Source organism: Protopterus annectens, chromosome 13.part0 (genome assembly GCF_019279795.1).
Source record: "Protopterus annectens isolate FY-2018-M chromosome 13.part0, PAN1.0, whole genome shotgun sequence".
NCBI classification, from domain to species: Eukaryota; Metazoa; Chordata; order Ceratodontiformes; family Protopteridae; genus Protopterus; species Protopterus annectens.
The window spans coordinates 135,012,565-135,028,381 of record NC_056747.1 but is presented as its reverse complement, the minus strand read 5'-3'; the positions used below and the strand labels follow the sequence as shown (position 1 = coordinate 135,028,381).

The 15,817-nt window shown below is 38.0% G+C and overlaps 1 protein-coding gene across 1 annotated transcript in view; it reads left to right on the top strand.

The window, feature by feature from the left end:
* The window catches only part of LOC122817659 (tetraspanin-33-like), a 477,846-nt gene that overhangs the window by 249,940 nt on the left and 212,089 nt on the right, over window positions 1-15,817 (top strand). The window contains exon 5 of the mRNA XM_044090722.1: window positions 8,319-8,414. Within this exon, the coding sequence (XP_043946657.1) occupies window positions 8,319-8,414 (96 nt within the window). The remainder of the gene's footprint in view (window positions 1-8,318; window positions 8,415-15,817) is intronic.

Below are 15,817 nucleotides of genomic sequence, written 5' to 3'. Positions count from 1 at the left end.
CATCTACCAATATAAATCCTAGATAGTCTTTATAATCCCAAAAATTTTTATTTCTTCACAAACAGTTGGTTGTGAGTTATTATCCTTAGACTGTAAATATCCCCCCCCCCCCAGCTAAACTACCCTCTGAAAAGGTAGGCTTCTTTTTCTGGCTGGAAATATTTAGCTCATACCTTCCAACTACAGCCTTTAAACTGCTCATTGCTGATACTTTTTCTGCCATACTCACCTCTAGTGTTCTTTCCCGCTCTGTTCGCCCTACATTCTCACTCCGCTCCCCTACCCTGCTCCCAATTCCCACACATCCCCCAGTGCTCCTAGCTTTATTCCTATCTTACCCCACCCTCTCAGCCTAATTGCCCAATACCAGCTCCCCCTCATTAGTCCTCCCACCTATAGCCATCCTTCTTAATCTCTGTAATCTGTACTCCACCCACTAATTATAGTCCCCTCCTCTTTTCCTTAGATCTCTAGAATACCTCCATCACTTTTTAAACCCTTTCTTCTTCATAGCCTTCGCTATTTTCCTAACCACTCATAGCACTTTCTCTTTGCTCCAACATGCTCTCCTCAAGTTACCACATGCTCCAGTCCCCAAGCCTCCTCTTTCTGTTCCTACTTCCCTTATACTATGCTACCTCATATTCCACCTATGCTTGTCCAATACTAACTACAAAGACAGCTACCATACAAACCCACCTTCTCCCTCACTCTTCTCTAAAGTCAAGACACTGTCACCTACTCCAGACAACAATCTACCAAACTTCATGCCTGGCAGACCAATATGGCTAAAAGGTATCTCCTTTAAAAACCTAGTTCAAGCTGGTGATATCCATCCTAACCCAGGTACTACATCCTTTATTAACAACACTCATCCCTTATCCTCTTCCTCCTATCTCAACATCCTAAAGATTTTTACAATGAATGCACAAAGTCTACACAACAAAGTACATCAATTTCAAGCTTGGCTAAGCCATAACCAACGAGATATCTTAGCCATCTCCGAAACCTGGCTCAAGCCCTTTATCTCCGACTCTGAGATTCTGCCCCCAGGAATTCATTGTCTCAGAAATGACTGACTAAATAAAAATGTGGAGGCACTGCTCTATTCTACTCCAACCTTCTTACCTTAATTCCCCTCCAAATTCCAATTCCTCAATTCCAGAACACTGAACTAACTGCTGGAATTCTAAAACTAAATAAACATAAAAATATCTGCATCATTGCCCTATATATCTCACCTGGTAACAATATCTCTACACTCAAAAATATTCTCCTATGGGAGTCTACTGAAATTAACTAAGAAACTTATATCCTTGGTGATGTGAATATTGACTGGAATAAAATCAATTGCCCCTCTCCCTCCCTATCCATTAACCTCTATAACTTCACTCAAATAATCCTCTCCATCACTCGACCTAACAAAATAAACCCTCACAGATCCACTATAGATTGGATCCTAGTCTCAGATCCAAATAAAATAACCAATTCTGGCACAATTCCTGATACCTTTAGTGACCACCTCCCAGCCTTCATGCATCGCTCAACTAGTTCCTCCCTACACTAGCATCAATATATTCAAACTCGTAACCTCAGTAGCTTCAATCCAACTACTTTCTTAAATACTTTCAAACAAATGAACTGGTAAATTCTAAACATCTTTCCTCTTGACAAGGCTACAGAATACTTCAACTTTGTCTTCCTTGATACTTTAAACTCACTAGCCCCACTAAGAAGCAAAAGGCTAAAAACTAAAACTGCTCCTTGGCTATCCAAAGAGACAAAACAGATTATGCACCACAGAGAGAAACTATGGATGCTTTACCAAAACAATAAACTGGCCAATACCTTGCTCCTCAACTGTGCAAAACGACTAATCACCAAAGACAAAAAATCCTACTATATCAAACTTCAGTCCAATAACAATAAAAACCCCAAGAAATTCTGGAACTCAATAAACTCACTCCTCAATCCAGGCTCCAAGAATAATCCCTGTCCTGACCCAAGTAAATCTGACCTCGAACTAGACTCTGAATTTAACTCATTTTCATAGAAACTATTGCTACCATCACCAAGACATTTCCCAATAATAACCCAACTGCTCTACACTCTCCCCTTTCTAACTCACCTCATCTGTTTGAACTCAAACCCATCTCCACTAACTTTATAAAAATACTTTTGTCCAAACTTAAACCTTGCTCTAACGCTCCAGACAATATTCCCTCTTCCTTCCTAAAATGTGCTGCTGATGGCATTGCTCTCCCAATCAGCATCATTATCAACCGATCCATAAAAGAATCATACGTCCCCAAACTCTGGCGCTCAGCTTATATTCTTCCTCTTCATAAAGGAGACAAAAATACCAGCATCTCAAACTTTTGCCCCATTGCTTTGCTCTCACCAATCTCCAAAATCCTAGACAAATGCATCCACCTCCAACTTATGCCTTTCCTGACCCAAAACAATCTTCTCACTCCTACCCAGCATGGCTTCCGCCCAGGCCATAGCACAATAACCGCTCTACTCTCTTTCCTAGAAACTGTCAATCAAGCCCGAGATTCAGGACACTTAGTTTCTACTGCTTTACTCGGTTTGTCAAAAGCCTTTGATACTTTTTCCCACAAGCACCTTCTCTGTCATCTCTCAAACCTTAATCTCTCACATAATGCTTTATCCTGGTTCTCCAGCTATCTATCAGACAGATCACAGGCAGTCAAATGGAAGAACTCCATCTCTTCCTTCCTACCTACCCTAACTGACGTACCACAGGGATCCATCCTTGGGCCAATGCTTTTTAACATCTTCATCAATAACTTTCACATTGCTATTTCTGATGCTAAAATCATTCAATACGCAGACAATTCAACCTTAGTCTGCTCTGCCTCAAACCTCTCTGAATTGCTGACTAAAACCCAAACTGCCTTCTCAACAACTGAAAACTGGATGTGCCAAAACCACCTCTCTCTCAATGCAAATAAATCAAAGATTCTACTATTCCCTCCCACAAAGACCCTCTCCTACGATAAAAACAACTTCAAAGTCTATAGTCAAACCAACTCACCTATAGAAGTGGTTCCCTCTGCCAAACTACTTGGCATTACTGTTGATGAACACCTCAAGTTTGATATTCATATTCAACAAAATATTAAGAAAACCCACCAAAAGCTAGGTATGCTGTATAGGAATAATCGCTTTCTCTCCAACTCTACCAGGCAAACTCTGGCCTTGAATTATCTTCTTCCTTCTTTATTATATGGAGCCCCTCTCCTAACCAACCTGTCTTCCTCTATCACCTCTAAACTAGAAAACTGCTACAACAAAATCTCTAAATTTGTCTCTAAATCTAAAAATACCACCCATCACTGCCTAACCCTACAATCCCTGAACTGGCTTGAACTCCCAAACTACCTAGATTATCTCCAACTCACTACTGCACATAGACTCATATTTCACCCAACTAAATGTCCCGCTCTAACTAACATCTTCCCCCTTATACACCCAACAGAGCTCTCAGATCTGAAAATCAGAACTTAATTACTATCCATAAACCTAAACGTTCTGCTGGCCAACCTCTCCTATATTTCTCACTAGGCAAAAAATGGAATTCCCTTCCCTCCTTGCTAAGAACCATACCAAACTCAGAAAACTTCAAAACCCAACTATTCAAACACCTGTCCACTAAATGGAAATGTACCTGCCTTCACCCAACCTAATCCAAGGGGGTTCCCAAGCTCTACAACTCTCACAGTTATCTTCCTATGAACCTATCTAAGCTCTCACCAATTTCTATAGTTTCTCTCTAATCTCTCAACAACTCCTACAGCTACCCTCACACAGCCCAACCTTGTAAATATTGTAAATGGTATTCTACTGTTGATGTGTGTATGTAAAGCGTATTTACATTTTCTTAAAAGGTTTGTATATAAACTGTTTCCACAACTAACACATATCTGTTTTCCCCAAATGAAACTGTATGATCCCTACCTTCAAGATTAATGAATTTGTTAACTATGCGTGATATTGAATGCATTTATGTGTAACTATTCTACATAATGTTATCTTTAATATTAACTATCAGTTGTATCTAAATTGTATAATGCATCTTAGAGCTTTTCTCCCTAGGCCTCCACTGAAAATGGGTCAATTCGGCCCAGTGGACTTCCCCAGTAATCAAACTGCAAACAAATAAATAAACAGTTTACAAAAAACGGAGCTTCCTTCCAGCATAACAATCTACAACAACGGAGCTTCCTTCCAGCATAATACAAAATGGAGCTTCCTTCCAGCATAATACAAAACAGAGTTTCCTTCCAGTAGAATACAAAACGGAGCTTGCACAAACTTACTGCAAAAAATACAAGCTTCCTTCCAGGCAGCATAATACAAAACGGCGCTTGCACACACACACACACAACCGGAGCTACCTACCTTACTGCAGAAAATACAAACAGAGGAGCTACCTTACTGCAGAAAATACAAACAGAGCTTCTAAGTTCTAATGCCTTACCTTACCTTACTGCAGAAATGGAGCTTTCACCACTTAAAACGAGCAGCTTTGACCACTTAATGAATAAAACCAGACCAGCCAGCCATGTTGACTCTGGCAGCAGGTACACGCACTTTTGTGTTTAAATTACATTATTGTGCGCATGAGTCCTCCATTGCGTTCTCCCTTTCCCTTGAAACAAGCAATGAAAAGACAGGATGCATAAGCACAAGGGATGAGGCATCTGCTGCTCTATTTTTCGATCTGGTCTGGAGTTCAGTGTCATGCATGTCAAAAAGATGTCTTTGTTTAGTTGTAGATCTGTTAGCAAAGGTAGGAGGATGCTGGTAGAGCATCAGTTTGTCCTTTTTCTATGCGTATGTAACGTAAAATTAATTCTGCATTGGTAAAAAGTTGGCAGTGGCACAAAACCCGGACTTCACGTGTCCAGTTTTGAATGAAATTGGTAACTGGACAATTTGCCAGAAAACCGGACAGCTGGCAACCCTAGGAGGAACTGCAGCATACCTCAACGAAGGAGTAAGGGGAATAATGAAGAATCAGCAGGGGTGAGAAGTCTGCGAAGTGGTCCTCACTGAAACGATAAATAAGAGACAGGGATAGAAGAAGGGCAATATGCAAACAAATAAGACAGTGAGGAGGATGCAAACTAAGTAATGGGGCATGGAAGAAAGTCTACAATAATACACTCATCTCAGACATCAGAAATTACCGTAGCAAAGTAAATCGCCTGGAAGAGGAAGGATAGGTATTATCAACTACATTAGAAAAGTAAGAGGAATCAGTAGGATGTTCTGTTAACAGAAAAGTTGTGGAGGAAGTTCAGAAATTCTGGAGACCATGAAGAAATACTGAGTAACTTTTCTACCTCTGTAGCTGGAGAAGAGTGAACAACAAGGGAGAGTTCTAGGGCAGAAGGACATGTACAAATTGGACAAAAGGACAGAAAGGGAAAGGGAAGTAGTAATGAAAGAACTTTGTGAGCTTTGAGGAGATAACATACATGGTCCAGATGAGCTGAAACTCTAGGCGCCACAACAATATCACTGGCATAACCACATCATCTGTTTAGAAAATGGAGTAGTTCTGCATGGAGAACAGCAGCAGTAATTCTACTGTACAAAGGCATGTTTCGAAAAAAAAAAAACAAGTAGTTATGTGCCTTTTAGCAACACCTCCATCCCCAGCACAAAGAACATTATAAAAAATATTCTGTGGGAAAAGCTGATAGACTTCCTGACAGCTAATTATCTTGCAGATTGCCAACAGCTTGGCTTCGGGCAGCAGAGGCCTTGCCAGTCGGACATCATTCAGTTTTGTTACTGACTACATGGCATTCTGTATGTACTTTTATGGATTTTATTAAGCTAGGGAATATTACAAAGTCCATTATGTATAAAGGCAGTAGAAAATATCAACATGGGGCTATAGCAATCAAGCTTCAAGGCCAGTAAGTCTTAAGCTTGGCAGTCATATATATGACAATATATCCTATTGGCCAGATAAAGAGATTAACATGATGCTAGTGTTATGTTCTGGAATTAATTGTCATTTGTACTAACTGATGACAGTTACATTTTAAGGTTTTGTTTAGTACTGATTATTTAGTTTCATGAGGGTAACATATACTGTGTATATTGCACAATGGGCATATTCTCCTTTGCAAGGGGATACCTACACTGCTGCTGGGCAGAGTTTAGGATAATAAAGTTTCTACAAGTACCTACAGAATGCTTAGTAGCCAACAGTAATTATTTAATTATGTCCAAGTGCTTCTGTTGAATTTAATACAGTAAAATGACTGAGTCACTGCAGATAAGGAAAAGGGCAGTCCCATCTATGACTTGACACTGTATCACAAAGCAGATTGGAAGGAACTTAGAATGTATGGAAATGGGGTTGAAATTAAAAGGTGGCTATGAAACCGGTTAAGTTACCATAAGCAGAAAGTATGAATTAAGGGAAAAGTATGTATAGAACAACTGGTACACAATGACATTTGATTTTAACAGGTCTGCCGTGTATTTCATTGGAACTGGAAACCAAAATGATTGTGTTCAATAAAACTGCCTAGAAGTATGTGCTGTTCACAAAAGGAGGGGCCAGTCACTAAGGAGATTCATTGCAGATCACCAGAAAGTTTGGCAGCTCATTACTTAATAATGGTAGTGGTGATGGGTGGCTACAGTGAAAATGTAGTTGCCTGGAAGGATGTTTTTTGTGAATACACAGGAAGAAAAGGATCTGAAGGTATAATCACCACTAGAATTAAACAAGTAATATAGCATGAAAAGGCACTGAAAAATGTCATCTTGCTGTTGAGTGCTTCACTCACAGCATGTAGTGCAGTGGTGATGAAGTCATCCTTCCAGTGTACAAGGTGCTGGGAGAGATGTGTCCAGTTGTGGGGGCCAAGGGTGGAAAACAGATTGGGGTAGTATAATGCATATATCACAGGATAACATGTTGTATGAGGGGGAAGGAATGGGCTAGGGTTTAAGGGCAGTCTTAACATGTAATATATAAAAAACAAATTAAAACAGAAAGGGGGAATGAGCTAGTCACACCATATTGTAAAAGTGGAAAAGGTGGTCCTGAAGATGAAAGGAAAAAGGGTAGAGGTGACGTGGATGGCAAATGGAAGGGATGGGGGGAGTGACTCAGAAGTAACTTAATGAGGTGTTGTTTCACAGAAATACTGGTAGGCCATGAAATGTATAGCATGAGGTTGTGATACAATGTAAATCTTCTGAGGGGTTCAAAGATACCTGGATCAGACAGTAAAACAAATGAAGCAAAGTTAAGGGAGGCAGTGACACAGAGGCTCACAACAACACTTGCTTGGAATTAAGAAATATAGAATTTATTCTGTAAAAAGCAATCTATTTATTCAGGAAAAGCCATGCAAATAACATTAACACTAAATTGTACAGCTGAGTAGACCAGGTCATCCATGACGAAATTCACAGTTGAGGAATTATGTAAATAGTTGCAGTTGAGGTTTTCAGTGAAAATATCAGAGAAGTAATTGAGGCGTACATAGTAGGTCTCAGGAAAATAGTTGCAACATTCTATGAAAATGGTAGTCTGAATTTGTAGAATACATGTTACCTGATAAATCATCTTTCTTTAACATTCAGAAACATGCTGGATTTTGGGCACCATGGGCCTGGAACTGAAAATAATGAAGAATCCATTTATCTGGGTTGACAGCAGCACAACACTCCTGGTTGAAATGGGACAGGCAGCAGCTGGACCTGTTTCAGACTCTGGGGTCTGGACCTCCAGCTCCATCACCTTCACCCCCCCCTTGTAATCCAGCCTTGCACCTGCCTATTACATACACAAACCAATGCAAAAAGATAAAAACATATTTTATAGCAATAAAGGCTGCTTGTTTCTTTTTTGAAAGTGCTGGAATTGGTATTTGTCAGACTGATTTGAGTTCCTTTTCAGTGAGACCCAATAACTGAAGTCCAGTCCATTGAACACTATCGAACCTTTACAATTTTATGAATTGCAACCTCGGAACTGATTATAATATGTAGGGAGGTACACAATATAAATCTGCTAACTTTGTGGGTACAGGGGAATTTCCTTCACTTAAAATATATTTTTGGTTTCAAGCCCATTTGTCAGACTTGTCTCAAATTATTGGGTGTCAGTGAAAAAAGGATTCTATTAGATGGACTCCAACTGCTGTAATCACCAAACCATATAAAAATACTTCATTTGAGTGTACAAGCCTGATGAAGTGGGGTCAAATCTGCAGGCAGATTTATTATATATCATATTTAATTCTCCTTTCAAGGTGGTAGAAAAAGCAGAAAACCTGATGAGAAAAGCAATTACAAAATACCGAGATGACCTGGATTTACAAAACCTTATTGATTTCATACAGAAAAAGGTATAGTACCTTCTTGTTTTTTAAATTCATAGAGTCATATATTCAACTTTGTGCATTCATGCAAATGTACCTGCCTACATCTGCATACACAGATGTAGTAAAGTACAGCATGTATAATTTGAAAGACTACTCACTTGCCAACTTCACCACAGTGCTTGTTACAATATTCTACAAATGTGCCCATGCACTTACTTTGTATATAACAAATTGACTTTGTTCTTGTTTGTTAAGGTTCCTGTTCTTTATTACTTATATCTACATGCTTCTGCCTCCTCCTTTTCCCATAAAGATGTTGTCTGTTTGCAGTTCTATATTTCCTCTGAACATTCTCTTTTGGTAAGTATATGCCCACAGTTCTGGAGAACCTGCAGCTGCCCAAACCAGACCTACAGTGGCAAGCTTTATTTTTCAGCGGTTTATTTTGAGGCTTCTCTTTCAGCATGCAAAGCCAGTATACTGACTAAAAAAAGCATTATTTGTAAAACATCTACTGAACAGCTCATCAAGACTGCCTCTCAACATGCACACAATGAAAAAGGTACAGAGGCTCTTAAAAATAGGTCCAGCTAAAAAAAAATGGACACCTAATTAGCATAACATTTTAATACCGAATAGCACATAACTTTCCCCATTTCCAAAGGGATTGTGAGATAGTACTCAGAAACACAAGTTTAAAAACTGAGACTGGCATAAATGATCTAAAATATAGGCTCTGTAGTGTATTGAAATGTTGGGACTCGAATTGCGGAGTCCCATAAACAAAACTAAAATATAGGAGAAGATTGAATATCAGACATTACTCTTCTCCTTTAAACTTCTTTTTCTGCATGAGGGGCAAGCAACTTCCTCACCCCATGCATGAACTTATAAATATATATATATATATATATATATATATATATATATATATATATATATATATATATATATATATATATATATATATATATATATGGTTTACCTTTATATTACCGAGAATGACAACTACGAACACACTAACGTGTGACTTAAAACTGCGAAAATCAAATGTCGAATGTCACCAAAGTTCGAAAATCAAAAATCTGGAAAACCAGATTCAATGATTTTCAAACTACAAATTACACAACACATCATTATGCAGGGGTTTTCAAGCCCCCCTTGCACCCTCTTACTTTAATATACTAACTCCGAGATCGCACTACAGTGAGGGAAAGGGTTCATTTTCCGATCTCTGCTATAGTGCGATCTGCACCCGAAATGCCGGATCTTTAATGAAAATTCAGATCATGTTTTTTCAACATTCTGTGATTTTGAAAATGCACTTTCGACCTTCTTGGGATCGAACTTGTGCATATCAGTAATATAAAGGTAAACATATATATATATATATATATATATATATATATATATATATATATATATGTATATATATATATATATAAACTATGAGATTACCTTGGAGAAAAGCAAACACTTCAAAAACAATGATCTTTGTTTAGAGTATGTATAAGTCTATATTTTGGTCTTTCAGTCTCTACATTTTGGGACATGGCAATCCATGTCCTGACATTTTAAATATTTACCAAAATATAAGCATATCATCAAAGACAACATACAACCTGTAGACATTAAAGAAATACACTGGAAAAATTTTCCCCACAAAGTCATTTGCTTTTGCTTCTGAAAAAGAGGCAGGTAAAATATGGGCCTTTTTCTTTTTTGAAATCACTAGTGCCACTGATATTTTGGTCATGCTGTGTATTTCTTGTATACTAAACAGCTTCAAAATCATTTGTGATGGAGAGGCAGTTCAGAAAATTGTATGAAGAGGAAAATCAAATTTGAAATAGGGACATACTTCTAAAAATAGGTACAAAATTTGAAGAGATAAATTAAGCCTGAAATAGGTACATACTGCCAAAATATGCACAAATATGAACAAAATTGGTCTGTTTTCAAATCATTTTAAATATTGTGCTATAGCTGTTTTTTTTTAAACATCAGTTTGTCAGTATTTTAAGCAACTGCTACAGTAAATCTTCAGTAGAGAAGAGGTGCAAAAAGATTGGAATAACAGACCTGTACAAAGCGAAGTGAAACATTTGGAAGCAGGATGCACTTGGAATGAAACCCCATGCATTCATATTTACAATTCCAAAACTCATGTGCTGCATAAACGCTCATAACTGACCATAATCACAAATGTTTCAATCTCAAGATTTTGATGACTTCATGGAAACCACTCAAGCTTCACATTATTGTATGATCTCATAATTACCCCACTGGAAACAGAATTACTCTGTAATATAATGACTCTTACATTTTACTGCATAAAATTCTTATTAGAAAGGGAAAAAAATACATGTTTGTGAGAGATAAATGTGGTTTGAACTGGAGCTAAGCTGCAATAATAGTGGTTGAAGATATGTGGTAAAGAAAGTGAGAACGCAATGCAGGCTTACTGCTACCTATTAACACAGTCATTAAAGGCCGTTGTTGACTGTGTGAGGTGGCAGCAGTAAACCTGCCATGCTGATTAATAAAGCATCCCTTAAGAGTCTATTTCATGTGTTTGTCATCTCTATTATTTAGGCAACAAATCATATAGCATGCTTAGGGAGTTCGCACAAAACAAACATCTGCAGTGGAAGCAGTATATTGCATTTGCACATGCCTACTGACCAGCACAAATATAACCAAAAAAATCAAGCATCATAAAAAAAATACTTTCTATACAATGACAGGGGACATCACTGTGGCACTAAGCATCAAACAAACAGATTCACTTTCTTATGGAGATCCATTAAGAATTAAATGGTATTACTGGAGGTATGTAGTATTCTAAATTACCTTTATTTTAATGTGCACTGGTGGCATAGTGGGATAACCCCCTGACTAAAACCTAGCTGGCACAAGTTTGATTAGTTTGATTAGTCGCTCAAGCACTTGACATTAAAGATGGGGAGGACAGGAGAGCCTATATTTGGGTGGAGGGCATGCTTAGCAGAGCTCAGTGGAGCACAAGTTGAGTCCTCTTGGATGCTGGACCCCAGGCAATGTAATGACTATTTTGTATGTATATGACTGCTGAGAAGGCAGGCTGCTGAAGGGCCTGCATGGGAATGACCTCATGCCTAACAGCCTTAGGGCAAAGTAAAAAGTTTTATATCAGAAGCATAATATGATGATTCCCCACCTATAACATCCCATTTTGCAGTGCCTTATGGTACATCATCTATAGCATCCCATAGGATGGAGACCTCCATGCACCAGTGCTCTCCTAGTAGGTGGACCTTCCTTGTGTGTTTCACACTGAGGACTACAGAGGTAAGGGTTCATTAACAGTAGGCACTGGGAATCCTGAAACCAGCAACAGTGGTGGGAAACTTAAAAGAAGAAAAAAATTACATGTATTGGTTTATTTATTTACTGACATTTGATTACGAGGAAAGTCCAGCTGTGTAGAAGCCCATTTTCAGCAGAAGCCCATGGAGGAAAGCTCCAAAGGATTACAAAACATTTTAACAATAATAAATTTACAGTCTTTAAAAATAATAAAAATCATACAAAAAACTACAGTTTGAATAATTATAACAAATTAGACATAATATGAAAACATAGATTAAGAATAAATACAAGTTATAAGACAATGAGAAATGTTAGCCAGTTTATATAGAAATTAAAGGTAAGTTATTACTATACAAACATGAAATGCAATCGGAAGTGAGAAACAAGCAGGCTTGTAGTATATTTAGAGAGAAATCCAGGGTAGAGAAATTGATAGGCATAACGAAGTGAGTGAGGATGGGAGAGTAAGGAGAAGCAAGGTATGATCAGGTAAATGTGAACATTTACGGAAATAATTATCCTGGTGGTGAGCAACAACAAAGCCAGCTTTTGGCTAGATGCATTTCCATTACAGAATAGAGGAGAATTGTCTAATTTGCCAGTAGATGTCTATGCTGTTGTACTGGCCTTTACCACTGGCACAGAGGAAGTGCAGCAGTATGGGGTCATTACGTGTGCACAGGCATGCCGAACAGTACACAGTACTGTAGCCAGAGGCTGACACATGCAGAGAAGCTGAATGAATCACAGGGTAGTACAGGGCATCCCCACCTCTGGCAGCATGCACATCAGATATAAGAAGTGAGGCATATGGGTCATAATAAAACGAAAAATAAAAACTTGTCGCCTCCTACTTTTGTTGGGAATGAACTCTCTACATGGCTGCCTGGATGATGTTCCCTCTGGTCAGCTAACACTTACTGGAGAATAAACAGATCTAAGGCCAGTAGAATGGGTGGCGTAAGCTATGGAACCTTACTGGCTAGGCTTACGTAGGCCCTTGGGCCGATAGCCTAGTACCTACCTATGAACATTAAAAATAAGAAACCTATACAGTGATGATAGCTTTTAATATCTTAACTGTAGTGAGGGGAGAAATTATATAATCCTGTCCAGAATAAATTTTTATTAGTTTTTTTCTAACCCACTGACAGAGTGGAATGCAGACAATTTTTGTGACAGCAGATGTGCTTCAGTTTTGTCATGAAATCCCAGTAATACAGCTTGACAGCACTACAGAGTGCACCTATCAGAGGTTGGGATAGCCAGCCCACTGACACATGATGGATATTTCAGTACAGGGGACCTAGGCCTAATGGTATAGAAAGTAGGAAAAAAAAAACTTTGACAAGAAAGTGTAGAAAATGTGTTTTGTCATGACTAAGAGAAGTACATAAAGAGAAATGGAATGTTAATAACTTTCAAAGAGAAGTGAAGACCACTCACACACTGACCAAATACCAAAAATGACAGCATGCAGGCTGGGGCTGTTTTCTTTTGAACTCTTTATGAAACAATGCAAAGAAGTAGAAAGGTGCATAATGGGAAGAGACAGAGATAGAGAGAGGGCTCCTGCTAGAATGGATAAGTTTTATCTGCTAACTGATCCTGATGCATAAATCATCAGTCCTATTGGTTATAGAAGATGGATCTCTCCTTTTGAGATTATGTTTTTTTTATTTTATTTGTGTTAGCAGCTATTATATCAGTAGTTATATAATTGATGTCATACTTTTTTGCATGGCAAACTGATATATGTCTTTACTTTGAAGATGGGAAAAACATTTTTGCAAGCACATTCTGCAAACAGATGATCTTGTTTACTGATAACCTTATATTTTCATATTCATTTCCATATTTTCCTTTCAGTTTTCTGATCAAATGAAACAATAGCTTATTATTGCTTTCATTCTTTTGAGAACAAGCTAAGTTCATACCTACATCTGGAAGATTAGATAACATCATTAATTAGTTTCTGTACTTTGCTTAAATAAAACCTGTTTTTACAACTGAGGTAATCTCAAAAAGCTAATTATTTTTCTGTTGTATGTCTTATGCATTTTGTCATTCCACAAGTGTTTTTTCTTGAATTTACCCACTTATTTATGGCTCACCTGCATGTGTTCTTGAATACAGAAGCTAATAATGTCACAGAACTCAGTAAGATTTATTTGAATTACTGAGGATGACGTATCTTAACTTGGTCTAACTATTTCTGTTTCTGTTGCAGTTTGATTGAGCATGTCAGCCTAAGGTGTTGCTTTCTCATACTCTAATTGAATGCTACTTATTGTAGTAATGTGCTCAAAATACATGTTACAATGCACTGCTACAACCGAAGTGCAAGGGAAAACAGGTATTTGCTATACTGTTGATTTGTGGGGATCTTAAGAAGCCTAGCCTTACACTTCCATGGTTGTTTTTAGCCTTTATGTTTTACATACGAATAACCCAGAGGCGACATGAACAACAATCATTTTTATTTATTTGTCCTTTGGTGACCAAGAAAGTCCAACTGGGCCAATGGCCCATTTTCAGTGGAGTCCCTGGGAGAAAAACTCTACAACAGATTGAAAAACATTTAAACAGTAGTTGATGAGTAATTATATACAAGGGGAGAAAAGTCCCTCAACAGATTAAACATTTTACAATGAGCTGGGAAGAAAGGCTCCATAAAATACATTTTACAATACCTGATAAAGAAATTATATACAAGGAGAGAAAATTGCCACAACAGATGAAACACAAACAGATTGAGATACATTTTCAGAATACTACTAGGATAAACCATGATCAAGAATACAATATGAACTGCAAGTAGCAAGATACAATGCAGAAGTGCATAGCATATGTCAAGTAAACTAATATACAGTTTTCAAAATATTGACTATATTTCTAATAATCTACTGAGGTGAGAAATAGAGCATTCATAGAGTATTCTGATACTAAAATGGACAGAGTAATAGAATGAGATGAAGAGGAGTAATGAGCAGGAGGAAAATTTAAGAAAATGGAAAGAGAGTTTATTAGAGAGATGAAAATGTTATGGAAGGACAATAGAGAGGAAAATAAATAGCAAAAATTGTCAGCTGAAGCGGTAGAACAGCATATATTAGTAGTATGGTATCACTACAATGAGAGCTTCTTTTGATGTTAGGCCATTACTCCCTGCTAAGATATGAAGGTGTAAGTGAATTAAGAGTGAGAAAGGCATAGTTTTAGTGAGTCTGTGGTCATCCATATGTTTTGAAGGTTGTACAGGTACAGGTTCAGGTGTCAGATGGATATTTTTTAGATTGGTCTTGAAATTGGAAAGGCTGCTTGTATATTTAAGAGACAAAGAGATAGAGTTCTAGGAGTGATCTACCTAGCTGGAAAAGAAAGAGGCTCCTGCTGAAAGGTGTGCTTTGTAGGGCTCTATATTATAACATTGAAGTCTAAAAACTTTGAATGTTATAATATCAAACCCATTCAATCGAAACACCAGAAAACCAAACAGAATAGCGAATTTCTTCCCAGGGAAAAAATTTGCTGTTCCGACAAACATACACACAACTCAAGCGCACCAAAATAAATAATCTACACACATACACTTCACAAAACCCTACACTAAACCAGACATACACCACTAGCTATCCACTTACCTTAACCCAACCCTAACCCTAAGGTCCCTAACTATCGCAGACTCACCTTACCCGCTCCCTAACTCAAACTCACCTAACCCACCCTAACCCTCATGTCCACACAATCGCACATTTACCTGACCCGTGCCCTAACCCTAACTCACCTAACCCACGCCCAATCGCACACTCACCTTCATTCGCACACTTACCTTAACCCGTTCCATAACCTTCGCTCCACAGTTGAGGAAATAGTGAAGCTGCAGAAACAGCCCACTGAATACTTTCCCTAGGAAAGTATTTGGTGTTCTGCAGCTTCGCTATTTCAAGTGTTCGCTCTACTGGGTTCGATATTATAACATTCAAAGTTTTTAGACTTCAATGTTATAATATAGGCCCGCTTTGTAGATAGTGATGAGCATTTTGTTTTCCAACTGAAATGGCCTACAAGGGATG